Raw genomic sequence first — 24,717 nt, 5'->3', positions numbered from 1 at the left:
GTAAATAGCTACCAGATTTTAGACTACAAAGTTGTATTTTTTATATTAACAAGAACAAAAATATTCATGTTTAACTCAAACTTAAAAAACTTGTGCTTAGTAGAAAGCAGATTTCTCTTGTTGCTAGTTAAGTGACCATACCATACTACACTTACTGGCAGAGATGCATACAGGATAGATTTTTTTTGAGAGGTGAATTTTGGAGCTGAGAATGATGAACAAGTCATAAAGTGACAGCTTTGGCCACATCTTCACAATTTCCACCAAGCCTTATTAAAAGTTTTCATTAGTGTTCATCATGATCTAGTACGTGATAGGATTTAGTTCATCTTAAGAACTTTTCTGGTTTTCTACATTCAAATTTTCTACATCAATAGATATTATTTTTAAGGCCAGGAGAAGTTTTTGGATATGTTTTATAACTTAGAATACAAATGCCTGGAATTGGAGAAAAGAATAAAGTCCCATTTATTGATTATTACCGATGATGACTGAGTCATTAAACAAACATACTAAGCATCTAAATTTTAAGCTCCTCAAAATTAGGGCCTTAAGGAGTTGATCTCTAATATTCTATCACCTAATTACATACAGTGCCTTGTTCATAAGTGGCATTTAATATATATTTGTTGAACTGCTCACACAATTGCATTAATTTGCCTTCTTTTTTTCTTTTGGTATTTAAAGGGATCTGTTTATATTTACACTTTTGGTGAGGAGCCAATCTTGGATAAAGTCCTAGAGGCTTGTGATGGGAAATTTCAGGCAGTTGACTTCATTGCACCTACAAATGAATACTGCATGGTAAGGAATACTTGAGTGTGTCACAGTAGGGTTTCAACAGATTTTGGAGGTTCACATGCAACCTGTTGAAAATAAGAGGTAGAGGCCTGATCTGTGGTGGCGCAGTGGATAAAGCGTCGACCTGGAACGCTGAGGTCGCCGGTTCAAACCCCTGGGCTTGCCTGGTCAAGGCACATATGGAAGTTGATGCTTCCTGCTCCTCCCCCTGTTCTCTCTCTATCTCTCCCTCTCTCTTCCTCTCCCCTCTCTCTCTAATAAAAAGTGAATAAATAAAATTAAAAAAAAAAAGAAAATAAGAGGTAGAGGTTATTCTTGAAGAGGTGGTGGTAATGCCAATCACTTTCATTATCAAATGTACTCCCCAGTTAGAAAGACATCATCATATTGGGAGTCCATAATATTAACTTTCTTCAAATGGCCAAAGCAACTGAAATTTTAGGAGCCATTCTGTTTGTAGTCATCATACAAACTTTCCAAGTCAGACCTTTAAACACATTTATTGCTAACGAGTCATCAACATTCGTTAAGCTGTTAGTATTTACCTCTTTCAGAGTGATGCAGCCCCAGCTGAGGATGAAAATGAAATAGTTACCATGCACAAAACATGAATTCATTCTACTTAGAAAAAAACTTCACCCTCTACATTTCGAAAAGAAATTTTTTTTCTGGGTGTTTAACTGTTTACCAATGTTTATTTCAAGAAACATATTTCACTTTTCATGATTTATCAGCAAATCCTTAAGATTTTGGGAGTTTTAGCAAATAAAAAATAAATGGATTATAGAATAATTAACACTTGTTTTCTTTTAGTCTTAAGATTCTGATTACGGCCTGACCAGGCAGTTGAGCAGTGGATAGAGCGTCGGACTGGGATGCGCAGGACCCAGGTTCAAGACCCCAAGGTCACCAGCTTGAGTGCAGGCTCATCTGGTTTGAGCAAAAGCTCACCAGCTTGGACTCAAGGTTGCTGGCTTGAGCAAGGGGTTACTCGATCTGCTGAAGGCCCGTGGTCAAGGCACATATGAGAAAGCAACCAATGAACAACTAAGGTGTTGCAACGCGCAACGAAAAACTAATGATTGATGCTTCTCATCTCTCTCCGTTCCTGTCTGTCTGTTTCTGTCTATCCCTCTCTCTGACTCTCTCTCTGTCTCTGAAAAAAAAAAAAAAGGATTCTGATTATATAATATTTCTTCCAGATGTTTTCTGATAAGCATTATGTCTATTCTTATGATTGTTTCAACTCAATTAAAAATTTCATTCAAGATTTTCACATTTAGGATTTAGAAACTTGATCCACATTTTCATGTTACCCACTCCCTAGTAGTCAAAACACAGAACTTAAACTGTGCCACATTGCAGTTACTTTAAGCTGCTTTCAGTCCTGATCCTGTGGAAGAGTAAGAATTGTTTGTGAAAATGAACAATATGAACTTCAGCTTTTCAGTCCAGCATGTAAGCAGCCTCACCACAAGAGAAAAGCTGAATGAATTTAGTATTATCAGTTCTTTTTAGATCCATCAGATTGAAGTCATAGGGAGAAGCAGATAGTTGTTTCTCCTGTGTGCCCTGACCAGGAATCAAACCCGGGACTTCCACACACCAGGCCAACACTCTACCGCTGAGCCAACTGGCCAGGGACTGAATTTTCAAGTAATTTTTATCTCAATTATATTTATATTATACAGAAAAAAACCTTTATTTCACTTTTCTAATCCTAATTTAGTTATTATGTTACCTAAGTCATATTAAAAATAGTAGTTCACATTTGTTATAATTGGAAGTATTGATGTTGAGATTATGAAGTAATTATAATCCACGTAAATAAAATAAAATTTAATACTAAATAATCAGAGTGATAAACATACTAGAAGGGGATTTAGAACATGCTTCCAAAGCAAAGTCTTGTTTTCCATTTAGAGTTTTATTTACTTTTCTTCCTTTTACAGACACTCACATATTCAGGGGAAATTTGTGTTTGGTGCTTAGAGGATGGTGTTTGTGTCAGCAGGATTTATCTGAATACCCCAGTAAGTATGCCTTATAAATGGACTTTAAAAATACTAAATTCTAACCCAGTCTGCACTTGTATATTTGCATATTCACCTGTTAGTAGTCTGTGACAAGACTTGTTACAGGTGCCTTATTGCATTTTACCTTATTTTTTGAGTAATTCTTATGTATAAAGTGGATAACACAGCCCAGAGGATGGAACTTAAGATACTACATTGGTGTGTAGGAAAGGACAAGTTTTTCTGTGTTGCAGTTATTCTGAAATTCTAGTAGTTTATCTCTTATTTCATGCTATGACTTCATTGTAGATTGGCAGGGTCTCTGCTCCACATAGCCTCTCAGGGAGACACTGATGGAGGCTCTACCAACTAATAGCCCCTTTGTGCCATGATATGGGAAGAGAATGCTAGCGGATCTTAAATTAGCAAGTACCAGTAAGTACTTTTACTCAGAAATAAAATATCCCCTTGGCCATGACTAGTTAAATGGTCCCATCTAACTAAAGAAATTGCCATTGTAAGCAGCTTGAGCCAAAAATTTAAAAGAAGGGGTTATTGGTTCAATCACCTATAAAGTATAGAACTTGTCTCACCTCAGGTGAGGCTCAATCCAGCAACTTAAATGGTACTACCAAGGATTTCGTCTTTCTGCCTGTGTACTATGTGTTTAATTTCATCTTAAGCTTCAATTAGTGGTACCCTAATGCTACAGGTGCCAAGCTCACATCAAACTATCAGGAAAAAGAACCTACTACAGTAGCTGGAGGAAGAGAAAAGAAGTTTATCCTTTTTAGAAGGCTTAGTAGATATCTTCTAATGTCTTAATAACATCCCTGAACTAGTAATCACTGTGGACAAGGGGATGACTCCCTGAAAATGGGAGTCCAATCTATTTCATTCAACCCTGAAAATAGGAGAGAGATAGTTTCTACATGGATATTCAAGAAAATTTCTAGTAGTGTCAGGGAGGTAAATTATAACACAAGGAATATATTCATAATATTGTATAACTATGTATGATGCCAGGTATATACTTGAAACATTGGGGACCACTTTGTAAAGTATATGGTTGTCTAACAACTATGCTATGCACCTGAAACTAATACAAAATAATGTTGACTGTAAACTTTAATTGAAAAATTAAATTAAAAATAATTTTTGGAAGGAAGGAGGCTATATGAACGCTGGGTAGCAAACCATAATTTCTTACAACACCTGCCATAAGGTGATACCATTTTTCCATGTTCACAGTTCATTGTGCATTTTACATAAAATAGTATTTTTAAAATATAAAAGGATCAAGGAACAATGGTAATTGTCTTTTCCTAAATTATCATCATTTGCTGTATTAGACAGTTCTGGATGAGATAGGATTTGGTGGTAGGTAAGGAAATTATAATCTTTCCCACAATAAAATTAAAATCTCAATGATAAAACAAGATGAAGCATCATACTGCATATAAGAAGATTAAAAAATGAAAAAGGTACATGATTTAATTGGATAAATAAAACTTACCCCCAAAAGTAAAGAAATAACTTCTTACGTAAATGATTGAAATATGAATAGATTCTGTAATCTGCGATAAAGGCTGATAAGTATTTGTTTCTATTAGAGTTACTAGAACTAGAAGAGATCTTCAAGTTCACCTGATCACATCACCTTTTACAGAAGAGTGACATACAAATTTAAGAACCCACCCAAGGGCTTGTATAATCATGACTTACCTTGTTCTTAGCTAAGGAGGGAAACAGGCATCATCAGAATACCTGCTTTCTGCTTTACACATCTTCCCTTCACTTGACCAGAGGGGAGAGATTTGGACAACTTTCACAGTGAATTTGACAAATCTGCATTGAGCTTCAAACCAAGTATGGGACACTCCTCATGTGGTTCAGCCTTCATTTTTTCCTCAGTGGAGAATACTGCTGCCCTGTGGGGAACTAATAAATGGACTGACCCAGTTATGCTGAGGCCAGATCTCCCTGCCTATGACCACAACTGTGTTCCCCATGAATATATGAGGCAGTATTCTTCCGAGAACCCAGCCCAGCACCATGATATCAAGGTACCTGGGCACTTCCAATAGCTTCCCTTGATGGCACCTGTGAGAGTATATAAGACTATCTCCAAGCACTGGGGCACATTTTTAGCCTAGCCCACTATTGTTCTGGAATGAAGGATAATTTCAGCTGATTATTTTGAGAACTCACACCACACACACACTCATACTGAGAGCTCCCATAAAGCCTTACAGTGAAAAAGAAACAAAATAGTGAGGTTTTTTTTCTCTTTTTCAGTTTCATACTGACATACCACTGAAAACTAAACCAGGTGAAGCCTTGGAAAATTCACTTTTAAAACTAAAACAAGCACCTGCTCAATGGGGAAACTCTGTATTTTAGTGAGGCAGGACACCTGAGTCCTTATCTGAGCTTTGTCACCAACTATGAGGTCCTGGGGCAAATTGCTGCCTTTTTCTTGGCTTCTATTTTGTATTCTGCAAAATGACTATTTCCTAAGACCTTTTCTATTTCTAGAATAGATTGATTTTATTCAAAACAACTTACAAAGTTTAATTTATAGCAAAATAAATCTGATTTCTTAAGAGTCATGAAAGCAAATTTGTTCTCTTAGACATTATGTTCTGTAAATGATTGTGAGAAAAGCAGGACTCTGTGATGCATTCTTTAGTGACTGATGCATAGTCCAGTGACAATGGTCATTTTCTGAAGTCTTCCTCAGTCATATCAGCACCTCAGGATCTGGCATTACCCAGCAGAGGAATGATAATTTAAAAACTTTTAACATTCTATAAAGATGTCCAAAATGTGTTAGGAATTTACTTGAAATTTCTTATTTTATTTTTCAAGATGATTGGTGTATTTTTATCATCATTTAGGGATAAAAATGAAACCATGGCTTAAAGTTTAAGAAATTTCTTTATATTTTTATCATTCTAATTTTATTTATTTACTTATTTGTTTATTTATTTATTTACAGAGTCAGAGAAAGGGATAGGTAGGGACAGACAGACAGGAACAGAGAGAGATAAGAAGCATCAATCATCAGTTTTTCGTTGCGACACTTTAGTTGTTCATTGATTGCTTTCTCATATGTGCCTTGACCGTGGGCCTTCAGCAGACCAAGTAACCCCTTGCTAGAGCCAGCGACCTTGGGTCCAAGCTGGTGAGCTTTGCTCAAACCAGATGAGCCTGTGTTCAAGCTGGCGACCTCGGGGTCTCAAACCTGGGTCTTCCGCATCCCAGTCCAATGCTCTATCCACTGCGCCACCGCCTGGTCAGGTTATCATTCTAATTTTAGGATAAAAAAATAAGATATGCAGATTTCTCTGACTTATTATGCAATCAATTAGCTCAGGAATGTTGAGTGTACAATTTGTCATACCACACAACACTAGGCATTCCTCTCGAATTCTGCAGTCTTTTCAAATAAACTGTCGAATTCTGGTATGTAAGAGAGCCAGCTTCAGTTTTTTTAAATTTGTGGGGTTTTGTGGGAGTGGGGGCATTGGCACAGTGAAGTTAAACATCCCAGGTTTATTTTAAACAGACCACAGTTCTGGCCTGCTCTCCCTCCTCCCTCTCTGCGGCAGTGGGGACTGTGGGTGGCTCTGTCCACTTTTTGGACATCCTGAACGTCGAATCCCCTGAGGCAATCCACGAGGCCTTTCTCTCCGAATACTCTGTCCAGCACCTCCTGTAAGTACTGCCTGCTCTGACAGCAACTTTGTCAGACCTGTTTGTTGAGAATTCAACTGAACCCATAATTCCTTTACATTTTGAGTTTTATGTGTTTTGTTTTGTTTTGGAAATTAATATATTGACTGGACCCAGTGTTCAAAATGTACCTAGGGGTGTGTATTGAAAGGTGCCTGCCATTGTCCCTGAACAGCAAGTTTTTCTTGCTGGAGGCAGCCTGTTACCAAGGTCTTCTGTCTTCCTTCCAGAGATAACTTTATCCATAAACAAGCAAAAAGAAAAGTACTTCCTTTTATTTATGCAAATAATTATCAAGTAGTTAGACTGGGCCAGGCACTTTCATTGTATTAACTTCATGAGGTAGAGACATAGGCAGATTAAGGTCGGTTGAGGCCCCAGGTGCAGAAAATATTGGGCCCCTTAAAAAAAGGAGAGAGACAGAGAAAATAAAACCACATGTTTACCATATTTTTAAACAAATAAAAAATATTATGTACTATTAACGTTAAAATTGCACATGTGAAACCAAATTTGATGTCATTAGAAAAAAGTGTAAAGTTGAGGTTTTGTGGGGCCCTTCAGAAGTCGGGGCTCAGGGCTTGCTTACAGTCCTCCAGCCATTAAATCCGCCTCTGGGTAAAGACTCGTATTGTCTCCACTTTACAGGTGAGGAAGATGAGGCACAAAGAGTTTAAATAACTTGCTTAGTATCACACAGGTGTAAAGGGCAAATGTCAGGATTTGAACCCAGGTAGTTGGGCTCCACAGTCAATGCATTTGCTCTGAAAAAGAACAAACCATGTATAATGTTCTGAGCCTCTTTTTTTTTTCTCACTTAATAGTATGATATGTTTTCTACACATAAAGACTTTCCTCATTCATTTTCACAGCTATATGATATTTCATTGCATTTAGATGATTTTAAATCTTTTGAAGCAAAACTTTTAAGAAGACAGTGTAGAGAAATTGGGCTTGGAGTTATGTGTTGCTATTATTATTTCTTTTGTTAATTTATCATATTAGTGAATATTAATAAGAACGGACATTTGTGTCTTGTCACACAGTGTAGCTTATTGAACGTGATCCTTACCCCACCCAGTCAGGAACGTATTATGCTTGTGCCTATTCCACAAGTGAGGGACCTTAGGCTCCTAGCGGTGAAGAGAACATTTGCCAGGAACTTACCCAGCCAGTGCCTGGAGGAGCCGGCTTTCCACCACCTGTGCTGGGTCTGCCAGCTCTGCTGCCTCTGCCCAGGGGAGGCTCTGTGCGCTCCCTCCAGTGCCTCCGCTCTGGGCGGGGTGGGTTCTGTGCGCTCCCTCCAGTGCCTCCGCTCTGGGCGGGGTGGGTTCTGTCCGCTCCCTCCAGTGCCTCCGCTCTGGGTGGGGTGGGTTCTGTGTGCTCCCTCCAGTGCCTCCCCAATGGGCGGGGTGGGTTCTGTCCGCTCCCTCCAGTGCCTCCCCAATGGGCAGGGTGGGTTCTGTCCGCTCCCTCCAGTGCCTCCGCTCTGGGCGGGGTGGGTTCTGTGCGCTCCCTCCAGTGCCTCCGCTCTGGGCAGGGTGGGTTCTGTGCGCTCCCTCCAGTGCCTCCGCTCTGGGCGGTGTGGGTTCTCTCCGCTCCCTCCAGTGCCTCCGCTCTGGGTGGGGGTGGGTTCTGTCCGCTCCCTCCAGTGCCTCCCCAATGGGCGGGGTGGGTTCTGTCCGCTCCCTCCAGTGCCTCCGCTCTGGGCGGGGTGGGTTCTCTCCGCTCCCTTCAGTTACATTCTACTCTTCAGCACCGTATGTTTTGTGTATCTTCTTTCTCACATCCTTTTCTCATATCCTAATTTGCATTTTCCCACTTTTCCTAATTTGCTGAAGGTGTAGAAACACTTCACTACATTCTTCCTCCTCCTGCCAGCTATTTGTCCTGAAGGTACCAAAAGGTACTCATCATACAGATTTGAGAATTGCTTATTTCCACTTGAAATGTCTGGAAAGCTCTATTGTCATATTTCATTTACTTATAATGCAATAGTTTCCCACATTCAGTGAATCTTCTTGACTGTGTTGCAGTCTGGAAATAGCATTAGCCTAGAATGCAATGGTTACATTTATATGTAATCACTTGGCATTTATAAATAAGGTCAGGTAATATTGAAAAAAATAGACTATAAGAATGACTGGGTTTGAATGGATCTCTGTGTTGTCATTCAGTAAATGCTTATCATCTTATTAATGAAACAAGTAAAACCACATTTCTTCTTTCCTAGTTATGACCAGCGAGGAATGTATCTATTAGCTGGAACAGCAGAAGGATATGTCTTTGTTCTCAATGCCAACCCCTCAAGCTTATTTGATGTTCTTGGATTCGTAGGTACTACATAAAATGTTTATTAATTTAAAATATTGGGCACTTTATTACAAAGAATTTAGTGGTGAAAATGGGGCTATAGTGAGATAATTATTTATGGCATATTTTCTAAAAGAGAAACATTTAAATAACTGTTAAGAGATTTTTAGGAAAATTCCCATATCATATTTAGAGGTTTCTAGTACATCTGTTGGGTACATAGTTGATACTAAATAAATATTTCTTGAATCAATTAATGAATTTATTAATGAATAAATAATTAGAAATAATGTTATTACCAAAGGAAGTTGGGTTATTTATTCCTGAAATATTTTTTAAAATAATATTTAATCTCTATGTAATAAAGAAAGTTTTATGACATGAATTTTAATGTTTCCTTTTTAAACTAAATGATATTCAGCTTTCTCAATATTGTTTATTTAAATGCCCAGGTAAACCACATTTCTGATAGGTGAGATGGCACTTATGTGATTAATAGTAAGAACTAATACATTTCTCTCTGGATTTAGGTACTAATCAAATATAAATATTCCCAAAATATATTTTTTAAATCCATTTATTGATTTTTAAAAATTATTGAGTACCTACTAGGTGTAAAAAGCTGAACCTAGGCCCTGTGGGGCACGGAAGGATCTAGGAGACAATTTAGGGGAGGAAGAATAAGCAGAGTGCTATGTAGGCTCAGAGGAAGAGGCAGTTAATTCTGCCGGATGTGAGGAAATGGGTGGAGGTAAAGGGAGGCACTAATCTAGGGGTGCAGAGGATGGGGAAGAGCTTTCTGAGGATTTAAAGTAGGGGAGGATGGGCCATATTAGTATTTCATCTCTAGATGAGAGTTGGAGCAAAAGCCCTTGGAATAGTAAGAGTCTGGTGTACATGGTAAACAGAGGAATTTACTAGATGATAATTATGGTGATGAAATCTGAAAAAGACAAAGGTCTTAAGTGTTATTTCAAGGAGTCTGGACTTTGTTCTGTGGTTAAAGCAATATCATTAGAGGTTTCCAAGATGGGACTAATATGATTTGACTTGGTTTTCTAGAGGACAGCTCTAGTACAAGTGTGAAGGATGAAACAGAAAGGCAAGAGAATGGAATAAAAAAGACAAGATAGGCAATTATTCTAGTGGCCCAAGCAAGAAGTGATATTAATCATGACAATAGCCAACTTTTGCCACGAACCAGTGCAGCTAGTAATTCCAGGTCCTGAGTGGGAATGGCACGGAATTAAGAAAATACGCTTAAAGTCAAAGGATGGGCTCCGGAGGGCTCTGCAACTGCTGATGGCAAGAACAGAGCGCGCTCCAAAATCGCTTTTTGCTTTATTTATAGCGCTGAGGCCATTAGCAAATCAGAGATCTCTGATCACATTTCCAAAGCAACACGAGAATTCTACCAAATGCAGGAAGCCACCACCCTACATAACATCTTAACTTCACAAAACAAAGGATGAAAGAAACTTGCCTCCAGTCTTTCCAGGGAACATGAGGGGTGGGATGAGTATAAACAATCCAGCACCACAGCTTAACAGCATTTAGCAACTTCACAGAACAAGTGAGGTGACGGTTCGGCAGACTGTCAGCTTACTGCCAGTTCCCCACATCTCTATCCCCCAAAAATCTAAACTGCAAAGACCCTGTTGGCTTTTGATCCCCAACAAATATTTATTGAGGGATTTTAGTGTTCTAAGAACTTGGCATGTATTAATGTATTTAATTCTTACAGTCAACTTTTATGAGGTAGGGACTGTTACACTAATTTACGGATAAGGCAATGTGAGGTTAAGTACTGTTCAAAGTCATGCAGCTAGGGAGCGGTGGAGCCAGGACACAGACTCACCAAGTCTCGCTTCAGGGCTCCTGCTCCTGTCCACCACACACACTCATGCAGCCGTTACAGAGAAACAGGATGGAACAGCTTGAGTGCTGGAAGTGATAGGACTTGATATTTGATTATATGTGAAAGGGAAAGAGCAGCAGTGACTGTAGAATTTCTAGCATGGATGGTGGAAGTTTGTGATGTCTTCAATGTACGTAAAAACAAGAAAAAAGGTCATTATGGAGGTTAAGGAATAGGGTGAGCTGAGGAACTCTGTAGATTCGAAGCCAGTAAGCTCTTCATTTGGGGATCTCTGCATAGGTTTGGAGGTGGAGATTTGTAATTCACAGTTTATAGTTGAGATGACTTAAGACAGAGTAGAAGCAAACCTAATTGCTTAATGAGGTTAAACAGGTAACCTTAATATGTAAACTAGATGGCATAAAGTGCGGTAGGCTGACACCAGAATGGATGCAAGTTCTGCCTAAATATTCCATTTTTCAACATACCTGGTCAGTCAGAGTATAGGATGGGGAAAACTATTTCCATTGAAGCTGTGGGCAGAGAAAGATGAAGCAGAAAAGAAAACTGAGAAGAGGTCAGAGTAATAAGAGAACTGGGAGTCGCCCACTCTAGAAGGAGCTTGAAGGAAGAAGGCTGGGTGACAGTGTATACTGTGGCAAAAATGTGAACAGGGTGAGGACTAGCAGAAAGCCCTCGTGTATTTACCAATCATGAGTGACCCGTGGGAGAATTTCTTCTTTGGAGTAGAGAGATAAAGAAGTTAGGGCGGAAAATAAAGTCAGTAAGTGGTAACTCCTGTTTTAAGAAGTTTGCAGTAGAGAAAAGAGACTTGGATAGTAACTGTGGTGGGGAAGCAGGGTGGAAGGAAGGTTCTCATTCGAAATAGGGGAGTTTAGAGGGCTGAATAGAAAAAACCCATAAAAGACAAAAGAAAATAAAAGTAATTGATAGTACATGTTCTGACAGGACATTGGAGGAATGAGCTCAAAATCACAGATGGAAAAGGGTTACATTTTGTTCCTACAAAAATATCAGGAAATGAAGGAAGAGGACGGGAACAATGTGAAATTTGGATAAGAAAGTTGAGGTCAAGTTTGTGTGAGATGTTCTGTCTTCCTCACTAAACGAGAGGAAAGGTCATCCACTGAACATGTGAGAAAAAGGGCTGATATTGGGGCCTGAGAAAGCAGACACATGTTGAACAGTCCCCATGGAGAGTTGGAGTAGTGAATCTGGAGAGAATCCACAGTGGGCCCCATGCACGAACCTTGCAGAGGTCAGATTACCTAGGTTTCTGGAGGACAAACTCAAGTCCTCACTATCTTGACTACATGTCAATATCCTGACTGCAGATGCAAAGAACACTAAAGGCTGAGTTTGTCCAGTATTGGGAGTGGGCAAACCAGCTAGAGTGGACATTCAAGGGACCAGAGCATGCATGTGTTGCTGAGTGGGGTAGGCGTGGAGGACTCCCGAAGACCTCCCTGCCTGGGAAAGGAGCTGAGCCCATCAAGTTGGGTTGAAGCAGCCAACTCAGACATCTTGTCAGGGGACTCCTTTATCTGTTCATCAAACATGTCCCTGTCACTTATGTTGAAAGGTCACTTTAAATATCTAGTAAATAAATTTGGTCTAAAGATTTAGTGAAGGCAATTCTATAATGTGATATCTTACTTGGTAAGATAAAAGACTCTTTAAATTTATCAATGACTACTTGTGGTGTTGATTTCCATTTTCTTTCAGAGGTGGGCAAAGGCATTTTACAAATATCCACAGTGTCTCCTTTGGAAATAGATATAGTAGAAGTGATGGTGCTTTCCCCGCTCCCAGAAACAGGAAGAAGCAGGCTGGAAATATTTGTTCTGCCTAAAATCCTACCACAAGGTAAAGAGAAAAAAAGCAACCAGTTCTGTTCTGGTCCCAGACAAGTAGTTGCTATAGCTTTTTTATTTATTTGTTTTTCTGGTGATAGTATTCTTTTTCTCTTAACATGTGAAGAGGTAAAATGGCCATCTTTTGTTTATCTTACAAAGTGAAACCTAGGAGGCTGCTAAGCAATGTGAAATGTAGACTTTCTTCTAGGCCTTGTCATTCATATGATCTTTCCAATTACCAGAGAAAAGAAACAGGATCAACTAGCACTTTTGTCGACTTCATTTGCCATTTGGTGATGTCTCTTTTTTGTAGTTTTAAATATACATAGTCAAATTTATATAGGTTACTGTGTAGTTACTTTCACTGATAAAATTCTAAAGCAAGGGTCGGGAACCTTTTTGGCTGAGAGAACCATGAACGCCACATATTTTAAAATGTAATTCCGTTGAGAGCCATACAACGACCCGTGTACGTTATGCATTATCCAATAAAAACTTGGTGTTGTCCCACCCATGAACATGAGCAGTAGGGAATGAATGGATTGTAATACATGAGAATGTTTTATATTTTTAACATTTTTTTTATTAAAGATTTGTCTGCGAGCCAGATGCAGCCATCAAAAGAGCCACATCTGGCTTGGGAGCCATAGGTTTCCGATCCTTGTTCTAAAGAAAGCTTTCTGGCTAGAGGTCTGACAAAATAGACACTTTTTCACTTTTAGGTAACAAATATCTGAGTAGCTATTTTGCAGATGTATAATTATAGAGTATAAGAGAGCCAAAAACTTCAAAGTACTTTAATATTTAATTAACCATATATTTTTTTAATAAATTTTTATTAATGGTAATGGGATGACATTAATAAATCAGGGTACATATATTCAAAGAAAACATGTCTAGGTTATTTTGTCATCAAATCATGTTGCAAACCCCTCGCCCAAAGTCAGATTGTCCTCCATCACCCTCTATCTAGTTCTCTGTGCCCCTCCCCCTCCCCCTAACTCTCTCCCTCCCTCCCTCCCATGTCCTCCCTCCCCCCCCCACCCTTGGTAACCACCACACTCTTGTCCATGTCTCTTAGTCTCATTTTTATGTTCCACCAATGTATGGAATCATGTAGTTCTTGTTTTTTTCTGATTTACTTATTTCACTCCTTATAATGTTATCAAGATCCCACCACTTTGCTGTAAATGATCTGATGTCATCATTTCTTATAGCTGAGTAGTATTCCATAGTGTATATGTGCCACATCTTCTTTATCCAGTCTTCTATTGAAGGGCTTTTTGGTTGTTTCCATGTCTTGGCCACTGTGAACAGTGCTGCAATGAACATGGGGCTACATGTGTCTTCACGTATCAATGTTTCTGAGGTTTTGGGGTATATACCCAGTAGAGGGATTGCTGGGTCATAAGGTAGTTCTATTTGCAGTTTTTTGAGGAACCAACATACTTTCCTCCATAATGGTTGTACTACTTTACAGTCCCACCAACAGTGAATGAGGGTTCCTTTTTCTCCACAGCCTCTCCAACATTTGCTATTACCCGTCTTGTTGATAATAGCTAATCTGACAGGAGTGAGGTGGTATCTCATTGTAGTTTTGATTTGCATTTCTCTAATAACTAATGAAGCTGAGCATCTTTTCATATATCTGTTGGCCATTTGTATCTCTTCCTGGGAGAAGTGTCTGTTCATGTCCTCTTCCCATTTTTTTATTGGATTGCTTGTTTGTTTGTTGTTGAGTTTTATGAGTTCTTTATAAATTTTGGATATTAGGCCCTTATCTGAACTGTCGTTTGAAAATATCAGTTCCCATATAGTTGGCTGTCTGTTTATTTTGATATCAGTTTCTCTTGCTGAGCAAAAACTTTTAATTCTGATGTAGTCCCATTCATTTATCTTTGCCTTCACTTCTCTTGCCATTGGAGTCAAGTTCATAAAATGTTCTTTAAAACCCAGGTCCATGATTTTAGTACCTATGTCTTCTTCTATGTACTTTATTGTTTCAGGTCTTATATTTAGGTCTTTGATCCATTTTGAATTAATTTTAGTACACGGGGACAGGCTGTAGTCGAGTTTCATTCTTTTGCATGTGGCTTTCCAGTTTTCCCAACACCATTTGTTGAAGAGGCTTTCTTTTCTCCATTGTGTGTTGTTGGCCCCTTTATCAAAGATTATTTGACCATATATATGTGGTTTTATTTCTGGGCTTTCTATTCTGTTCCATTGGTCTGAGTGTCTATTTTTCTGCCAATACCATGCTGTTTTGATTATCGTGGCCCTATAATATAGTTTAAAGTCAGGTATTGTAATGCCCCCAGCTTCATTCTTTTTCCTTAGGATTGTTTTGGCTATTCGGGGTTTTTTATAGTTCCATATAAATCTGATGATTTTTTGTTCCATTTCTTTAAAAAATCTCATAGGGATTTTGATGGGAATTGCATTAAATTTGTATATTGCTTTGGGTAATATGGCCATTTTGATTATATTTATTCTTCCTATCCAAGAACAAGGAATATTTTTCCATCTCATTGTATCTTTTTCGATTTCCCTTAACAATGCTTTGTAATTTTCATTATATAGGTCCTTTACGTTCTTTGTTATGTTTATTCCTAGGTATTTTATTTTTTTTGTTGCAATCGTGAAGGGGATTATTTTTTTGAGTTCATTTTCTAATATTTCATTGTTGGCATATAGAAAGGCTATGGACTTTTGTATGTTAATTTTGTATCCTGCGACCTTACTGTATTGGTTTATTGTTTCTAATAATCTTTTTGTGGAGTCCTTCGGATTTTCGATGTATAGGATCATATCATCAGCAAAAAGTGATAGCTTTACTTCTTCTTTTCTGATATGGATGCCTTTTATTTCTTTGTCTTGTCTGATTGCTCTGGCCAGAACTTCTAGCACCACGTTGAATAAGAGTGGAGAAAGTGGACAACCCTGTCTTGTTCCTGATTTAAGGTAGAAAGTCCTCAGTTTTATGCCATTTAATAGGATGTTGGCTGATGGTTTATCATATATGGCCTTTATCATGTTGAGATATTTTCCTTCTATACCCATTTTGTTGAGAGTCTTAAACATAAAATTGTGTTGTATTTTATCAAAAGCCTTTTCTGCATCTATTGATAAGATCATGTGGTTTTTGTTCTTTGTTTTGTTGATATGGTGTATTACGTTAACCGTTTTGCGTATGTTGAACCATCCTTGAGATTCTGGGATGAATCCCACTTGATCATGATGTATTATTTTTTTAATATGTTGTTGTATTCGGTTTGCCAGTATTTTGTTTAGTATTTTAGCATCTGTATTCATTAGAGATATTGGTCTGTAGTTTTCTTTCTTTGTGCCATCCTTGCCTGGTTTTGGTATGAGGGTTATGTTGGCCTCATAAAATGTGTTTGGAAGTATTGCTTCTTCTTCAATTTTTTGGAAGACTTTGAGTAGAATAGGAACCAAGTCTTCTTTGAATGTTTGATAGAATTCACTAGTATAACCGTCTGGGCCTGGACTTTTATTTTTGGGGAGATTTTTAATAGTTTTTTCTATTTCCTCCCTGCTGATTGGTCTGTTTAGGCTTTCTGCTTCTTCATGACTCAGTCTAGGAAGGTTGTATTGTTCTAGGAATTTATCCATTTCTTCTAGATTGTTGTATTTGGTGGCATATAATTTTTCATAGTATTCTACAATAATTCTTTGTATATCTATGATGTCTGTGGTGATCTCTCCTCTTTCATTTTGGATTTTATTTATTTGAGTCCTGTGTCTTTTTTCCTTGGTGAGTCTTGCCAAGGGTTTGTCAATTTTGTTGATCTTTTCAAAGAACCAGCTCCTTGTTTTATTGATTTTTTCTATAGTTTTTCTGTTCTCTATTTCATTTATTTCTGCTCTGATTTTTATTATCTCCTTTCTTCGGCTGGTTTTGGGTTGTCTTTGTTCTTCTTTTTCTAGTTCCTTAAGGTGTGAAGTTAAGTGGTTTACTTTGGCTCTCTCTTGTTTGTTCATATAGGCCTGAAGTGATATGAACTTTCCTCTTATTACTGCTTTTGCTGCATCCCAGAGATTCTGATATGTCGTATTTTCATTTTCATTTGTCTGTATATATCTTTTTATCTCTGCGCTTATTTCTTCTTTGACCCATTCATTTTTTAGAAGTATGTTGTTTAGTTTCCACATTTTTGTGGGTTTTTCCCCCTCTTTTTTGCAGTTGAATTCTAGTTTCAAGGCTTTATGATCAGAAAATATGCTTGGTACAATTTCAATTTTTCTAAATTTGCTGATATTGTCTTTGTGGCCCAACATATGGTCAATTCTTGAGAATGTTCCATGTACACTAGAGAAAAATGTATACTCTGTCGCTTTGGGATGAAGTGTCCTGTAGATGTCTATCATATCCAGGTGTTCTAGTATTTCATTTAAGGCCACTATATCTTTATTGATTCTCTGTTTGGATGACCGATCTAGAGCCATCAGCGGTGTATTGAGGTCTCCAAGTATGATTGTATTTTTGTTAGTTTTTGTTTTAAGGTCAATAAGTAGCTGTCTTATATATTTTGGTGCTCCTTGGTTTGGTGCATATATATTAAGGATTGTTATGTCTTCTTGATTCAACTTCCCCTTAATCATTATGAAATGACCATTTTTGTCTCTGAGTACTTTTTCTGTCTTGTAGTCAGCATTATTAGATATGAGTATTGCTACGCCTGCTTTTTTTTGGGTGTTGTTTGCTTGGAGTATTGTTTTCCAGCCTTTCACTTTGAATTTGTTTTTATCCTTGTTGCTTAGATGTGTTTCTTGTAGGCAGCATATAGTTGGATTTTCTTTTTTAATCCATTCTGCTACTCTGTGTCTTTTTATTGGTAAGTTTAATCCATTTACATTTAGTGTAATTATTGACACTTGTGGGTTCCCTACTGCCATTTTATAAATTGCTTTCTGTTAGTTTTGTATCTAGTTTGATTCTTCTCTTTTGTTTTTCTATCATTTGTTTTTGTTTGTGTTCCATACTTCTTTCCTCTGTTGCTACCTTTTTTAAGTCAAGTGTTTTTGTGGTGGTTTTTTTAAGGGTGGTTACCATTAAGTAATGAAAAGGGTACCTACCATATTCATTGTAGTACCCTATCTTATAAGTATTTCTGCACTTCATCATCCTTTGCTACTGTTAATCTCCATCCTCTCCCCCCTTTTTTTTCCTTTGTTGTCACAGTTTAAGTTTGGTTTTATTGTGTTCTTGGTGGAGCTGTTACTTGTGGTGTTGTTTTCTTTTGTTCTTTGAATCTGGTTGGAAAACCCCCTTTAGTATTTCCTGGAGTGGGGGCTTTCTGTTGATAAATTCTCTCATCTTTTCTGTATTTGTGAATGTTTTTATATCTCCTTCATACTTGAAGGATAGCTTTGATGGGTATAGTATTCTTGGCTGAAAGTTCCTCTCTTTCAGGGCTTTAAATATTGGGGTCCACTCTCTTCTAGCTTGTAGAGTTTTTGCTGAGAAATCTGATGATAATCTAATAGGCCTTCCTTTATATGTTGTACTCTTCTTTTCCCTGGCTGCCTTGAGAATTTTTTCTTTGTCATTGGTTTGTGTCATCTTTATTATGATGTGCCTTGGAGTGGGTTTGTTGGGGTTAAGAAAACTTGGTGTTCTGTTTGCTTCTTGAATTTGAGGCTTTAGTTCCTTCCACAGACTTGGGAAGTTCTCGTCTATTATTTGTTTGAGTATATTCTCCATTCCATTTTCTTTCTCTTCTCCCTCTGATATACCTATTATTCTTATGTTATTCTTTCTGATGGAGTCAGACAATTCCTGTAGGGCTTTCTCGTTTTTTATTATTTTTGAGTCTCTTTCTTCTTCTCTCTGTTGTGCCTCAAGTTGTTTGTCTTCTATTTCACTAATCCTATCTTCAATCTGGGCTGTTCTGTTAGCTAAGCTTGTTACCTCGTTTTTCAGCTCGTGAATTGAGTTTTTCATTTCTGTTTGATTTGTTTTTATAGTTTCAATTTCCTTGGTAATATATTCTTTGTGTTCATTGAGTTGTTTTCTGATCTCCCTATATTGCCTTTCTGTGTTTTCTTGTATATCTCTGAGTATTTTTAAGATTTCTATTTTAAATTCTCTGTCATTTAGCTCCAAGGCTTCCAATATGTTAAGTCTTTTCTCCATAGATTTTTCCACATCTATTTGTGTTACCTCTCTTTCTTTTGTATCCATAATATTCGATTTCCTCTTTCTTATCGGCATCTGAGGGTGGTCTTATTGATAGCACTAATTAGAATTAATAAAGAGTAAAAAGTAAAAAAAAAAAAAAAAAAAAAGGGTAAAACACCCCACAAAAAAAAAACAGTAATAATTTATTATTTCCCCCTTTTTTTCTCTCTTCTCTTTCCCTCCTCTCCCCTCCTCAGGGAAATATCGTGCCTATAATGGAGGGCCTGATTTGGGGTGAAGAGTTCAAGGGGCAAAAAAAAAGGGAGTAGGGACCTACTAAATGCAAAAAAAAAAAAAAAAAAAAGGAAGAAAATCTTAGACAAGCATAAGATGATTTGCTTATAAGTGATGGTCAACTAAGAGATATAATGAGAGGGATAAGAGGGAACCAGAAAAAAGGACCAAAAAAGAATAATAAAGAAGAAAAAATAAAAATAATAAGTAAAAATCTGTTGTATTAAGTGGAGCGAAGACTAAATACAATGGATGGAGACCTTGGGTTGGGAGGACCCAAAATGCCACAAAAATAAACAAACAAGAAAAAAAAATAAAAACAAAAGCAAAAAAGAGAAATAAAGCCAAAAAAAAGCCTTGAGTCCCAAATTAACTAATTTGTTCGTGATTGAGGATTATATGGGAGGAAAGTAAAATGAGAAAAGAAAAAACGAATAGAAATGAAAAAATAAGAAAAAGAGAAAAACGAAGGAAGAAATAAAATAGGAAGAGAAAAAAACAAAATAAAGCAAGACAAAAAAAAAAACAAAAAAGGAGAGAGTGAGAGTTAAGTGTTTTGGAGTATAACCTTAAAGGAGGGTGAGGATGAAGAAGAAAAATAAAATGCAACACTCATGAGTAGTGTAGTTCAAGAAAGGGGAAGTATAAGATGGGCAGAGAATAGAAGGACCGAGGTGGAGGAAATAAAGGCAAAAAGATAGAAGAAACAAACAACAACAACAACAACAAAAAATTAGTGGATCAAGTTGTAAAGTCTGTGGGTTTTTCTTGATTTTGAGAGGTTAACTTCTTCCTTTTTCTTTTCTCTCCCTCTTCCTGGTCAGTGACTCTGTACCCCAGGCTCTGCCCCTGTGTCACTCTTAGGTAGGGATTTGCAGTTGATGGGATTCTATGGCAATGTCATATAATTGGCTTTAGTCTTGCTGGAAGTAAAGGCTTGTTGGCGTTTGCAAGGTTCAACGATGAGAGAGTTTGCTTTCCTGGATTCTCTCTCCTAGTCCCCCCTTTCTGAATTAGCAGCCTGGTGATCCAGCTATAAGGCTGCAACTGCTTCTGCCTGGGGAGTAAGAGGCTCAAAGAGCTGGGAAATCCCCACTCTATCCTCACTCAGTGCAAGGCTTTGGGAAAGGCTCTGACAGTCAGGGCCTCCAGTGTAATCAGGCGGGGGTGGGAGACAATTGTTGTCAAGGTGACTGATCAGCGCCTATCATTTAGTTGGACCTCTCAACCCAGGCTTTCCACACTTTGTAGCCTGTTTTTGCAGGGAAGAAGAGGCACTAGTCTCTGCTTACGACTAGTGTAGTATAGACCTTATTATCTGCCAAGTCCTTCTTGTTAGCGTTTATCCCTGAATATGGAGGCTCTATCAATCAGAAGTTGCCCCCGCCCCTTTAGCGAGAGACACTAAAAAATATCACGCCTCTTGTCTTGGATCGCTGAACTGAGAGAGATCTTATCAATTAGAACCGAGGGTGCGCAGATTTCATGGGTTAAGCTAATTTCAGTGATTGGGTCGCAGCTGTGTTTCCGAAGGTATTTTAGGCTGCCTGCGCGCACCCCTCCCCCAACGCTTGATTGTTAGCTTGAATGGCTGGGTGAGGTGCCCCGCCCACGGAGAGAATCTCCCAAGCCTCTCCCGCTCGCCCGCCGCTGGCGGCTGGACCGCACCAGGCGCAGGATAATGGAGCCCCCTGGGTGTGCGGGCCAGCAAGGCGCCCTGGGCGCGTGGAATGCCCAAGGCACGCGCGCGAATGGGGCGCTCCGGGCACCGGTGGCCGGCGACCCCCACTCGCAGTGTGCGGGCCGCTGGGAACGTCAGCGGTGCTCAACCGGACCGGGCGCGCGCGGTTGCTTGCGGCGGCTCGCGGTGGCGGCTCGCGGTTCCCAAGTATATGGGCTGACTCACCACAGGCACACTTCCTTGCGGTTTGAAAGAACGTCCCTGTGGTAGATTTCTCCACACCCTCGTCTCTCAGATTCAAGTGATAACAGTCCTTTCGCTATCAGTTTGTGTGGAACTCCGGAATGCTCCGAGGATAAATTTTTCTGTTTCTAGTTGATAAATTTGTTGTGATTTAGGGAAGAGCTGTCGGATGCGCTGCTCACGGCGCCATTTCCGTGACGTCACCCTAATTAACCATATTTTAATTAAAGACCATCATGAGTTTCCTTTAAGGATATGTCTCTAATTGATGAGATTAACTGAGGCCTTATAAAAGATATTTTATTCGCTATCAATTATTTAATACTCAAGTATTTCTAACAGAGCCAGGTTTTTAAATAATTTTTACCACTTACTAGCCTCTGCATTATTAATTGAGCATTGATATTCTTTATTTCACTTTTCATAGTTTTCCATAACAGTTAAAAAATAAAATCAATATATGATGCAAAGGATTTCTCTTCTTCCCTAAATCTTACAGTTTCTGCAAGCTTTGTTAATGCAAGAGGGAGGATGAAAGATGAACTCATTCACAAGTTCCTTTACGAGACGGAGCACCCTCTGTCCTCTGCAGTATTGGACTTCCAAAGTAACCGAATCTACGGCTTGTGTAGTGAAGTGCCGTACATCTGCAGCTATCTACTTCCCCAAAAGGTATGCCGGACCTTATGCTGGCTATCATTTATCTTAGCAATCAAGATAAATTCACACATTATCATTTTTTTTTTTTTTTTGACAGAGACAGAGTCAGAGAGAGAGGGACAGTTAAGGACAGACAGAAAGGGAGAGAGATGAGAAGCATCAGTTTTTCGTTGTGGCTCCTAAGTTGTTCATTGATTGCTTTCTCATATGTGCCTTGACCGAGGGGCTACAGCAGAGCGAGTGACCCCTTGTTCAAGCCAGCAAGTTTTGGGCTCAAGCCAGTGACCATGGGGTCATGTCTATGATCTCACACTCAAGCCAGTGACCCTGCGCTCAAACTGCATGAGCCCATGCTCAAGCCGGTGGCCTCGGGATTTCAAACCTGTGTCCTCCATGTCCCAGTCCGATGCTCTATTCACTGCGCCACCACCTGGTCAGGCCACACATTATCTTAATTAGACATGATTCATGCTTTAACATTATAGTCCAGTTAACAAGTGACTTTATTTTAGTAACATAATTTCCTTGATTTAGATATATATTAGCATGATTTGTAACCCATCAAAGTATGTTTAAGCAACCCCACACTTGTGCTTACATATGTCATACTTGTCAAATAAACATGCAGATGACACACTATTAATTTAGTCCCTTGAAAAAAAAAGATCTGACATTAGAAAATCTATCTCACAGGTGTCAGAGGCTACAGGATTGATGATTTTCAGTGGAAATTTTCAGCTAAACCCTAAGCAAAATTGCACAAAATAGTTAAACTGTGCTCCTGGTATCCTTTAATTATACTCTCTTTGTACTTGTCCCATATTATGTCACCTCCTGCTACATACAGTGGCCCAGATTATCTGTCTCCCTCTCTCCCTAAACCCTTCAATCAAAGCCCTTCTCTCCCAGAGTAGCCAATGTCAGCAAGGTGTGAGACAAATTCATAGAATGAAGAAAGGGCTAGTGGTAAGGAAGACTCAAGGAAAGTTTCATGGAGAAAGTAATATTTGAACTGAACTTTGAAGAATACGCTAGATTAAAACATGGAGAGCCCTAGCCTGTTTGCTCAGCAGTAGAGTGTCAGCCCAGTGTGTGGAAGTCCCTGGTTCGATTCCTGGCCAGGGCACACAGGAGAAGTGCCCATCTGCTTCTCTACCCTTCCCTCTCTCCTTCCTCTCTATCTATCTCTTCCCCTCCCACAGCCAAGGCTCCATTGGAGCAAAGTTGGCCCAGGTACTAAGGCTGGCTCCATGGTCTCTGTCTCAGGTGCTAGAATGGCTCCGGCCACAAAAGAGCAACACGCCAAATGGGCAGAGCATCACCCTCTAGTTTGCACACCGGGTGAATCCCGGTCGGGCGCATGTGGGATTTTGTCTGACTGCCTCCCAGCTTCTAACTTCAGAAAAATACAAACAAACAAACAAACAAACAAAAAAAACATGGAGAAACATTGTATACCATACCATTTTGGTGGGGAGGGGAGTGGGGTTGCTGAGGTAGAGAAGGAGCAGGATTGGTGGGAATGGGAAGGGAGGGGAAAAGCATTCCAGACAAAAGTCACAGCATGTACAGAGGCTTGGAGGTATGAGTACATGAAACACATAGGGGGCATATTGAGTAATTTATTTTGACTGGAACATGGGAATATACGAAAGTGATCAGTAAGAAAGGTTGTCGATGTAGTCTTTAATGGGATATTTAACAATACCTAACATATAAAGACTTTTCTTAGTTGGCCAAAATGAACTTATTTTTTTGCAAACAAAGATGAAAAACATGATGCAAATATAGGTGCCCATTTTATCATGTATCAGTTTATTTCCAATGACAGAGTTTGCATATTTGAATCTGACTGTATTTTGCACAACTGCAAACCCTAAAATGCTGCACCCCTGATCTTTTCTATAATGCTGTCATTTTTTTTGATTGGCAGGAACACAGCGGTATTTGCATTCTTACGCCACACCAAAAAGTGCAGAACAAACAATATGGACCAGGAGTGATCTCTCTGTCTCTACACGGATTATGGCTCATAACAGGAGCTCAATGTGGAACTCTGTGTATCCGAGACATTCACACTTTGGTAAACTCCAGGGGTCCCCAAACTTTTTACACAGGGGGCCAGTTCACTGTCCCTCAGACCGTTGGAGGGCCGCCACATATAGTGCTCCTCTCACTGACCACCAGTGAAAGAGGTGCCCCTTCCGGAAGTGCAGCGGGGCCCGGATAAATGGACTCAGGGGGCCGCATGCGGCCTGCAGGCTGTAGTTTGGGGACCCCAGCTTTGGATGTATATCTTGATCTCATATAAGGAGCAAATGCCCTTAGGAAAGGAATTGGAATTCTTTCTTAGGTAAATTGAGTCCTAACTTATTTACCACTGATAGTATTATTGACTTTAACATTAGGTGTATTTATGTGCTGAAATTTTCATCTCTGAGGGAGGAAACACCAACTAGGGTCTGAGATCTGAAGAGAAAAAGCCCAGGGCAAGGCTGCCATCGTGAGCTCCCGCCCAGCTGCTCCAACACTTAGTTGTGTGTCTTGGAAACTCACTGAGCTTCAGGTGCCCTTCTGTAATATTAGGGAAGCTTTGTTTGCTCTCACTCTGTGGGATTCTGGCAAAGCCAGTGAGTGGGTGTGTGCAAAACTGCTTTGGAAACAGTGAACCGCTGTGTAAACCTAGGCATTGTCGTTGCTCTCTGCTTGGCCTGAAGGGCCTCTGGGCTAGTTGCTGCTTCCCCCACCTCACTCTTTGTGTGATGCTGGAACCAACTTGTACGGGTCAACAGTGTAATATGATGCAGTCAGTGATTTTTACCCGGGGTTCTACCCCACACACCTGAAGCATCGCAGTGACCCACATACCACATGCCTGCAGGTCCAGACTAACTGGGCGCTGGCTGTGCCCATCCAGCCCTCCTTGCTCACATGTGCAAGAAAGCATATTTGGAACAGAGCTGGGCAAAGTGATGTTATTTAGTATACAAGGAAAAGCTTAAATCCCTTAGATAGTATTTTTAAGTGAACAATTGGCAAACTCTATTACACTGTCTCTTATTCAAATAATTTGCAATGTATCACTACAGTTGATA

General features: G+C 39.2%; 1 protein-coding gene across 5 annotated transcripts in view; it reads left to right on the top strand.

Moving 5' to 3' along the window:
* Positions 1 to 24,717, top strand: part of CFAP43 (cilia and flagella associated protein 43) — a 118,664-nt gene that overhangs the window by 30,189 nt on the left and 63,758 nt on the right. For 4 of the 5 annotated variants that reach the window (XM_066238800.1, XM_066238801.1, XM_066238798.1 and 1 more), the window contains 7 exons: positions 688 to 804; positions 2,754 to 2,834; positions 6,388 to 6,536; positions 8,788 to 8,891; positions 12,472 to 12,612; positions 21,462 to 21,634; positions 23,556 to 23,705. In XM_066238800.1, coding sequence (XP_066094897.1) covers positions 688 to 804; positions 2,754 to 2,834; positions 6,388 to 6,536; positions 8,788 to 8,891; positions 12,472 to 12,612; positions 21,462 to 21,634; positions 23,556 to 23,705 — 915 coding nt within the window. The remainder of the gene's footprint in view (positions 1 to 687; positions 805 to 2,753; positions 2,835 to 6,387; positions 6,537 to 8,787; positions 8,892 to 12,471; positions 12,613 to 21,461; positions 21,635 to 23,555; positions 23,706 to 24,717) is intronic. The other variant, XM_066238799.1, reaches the window with a different exon arrangement.

Source organism: Saccopteryx bilineata, chromosome 7 (genome assembly GCF_036850765.1).
Source record: "Saccopteryx bilineata isolate mSacBil1 chromosome 7, mSacBil1_pri_phased_curated, whole genome shotgun sequence".
In the NCBI taxonomy this organism is placed as follows: domain Eukaryota; kingdom Metazoa; phylum Chordata; class Mammalia; order Chiroptera; family Emballonuridae; genus Saccopteryx; species Saccopteryx bilineata.
The sequence above is the reverse complement of the archived record's forward strand: the minus strand, read 5'-3'. Positions and strand labels throughout refer to the sequence as shown.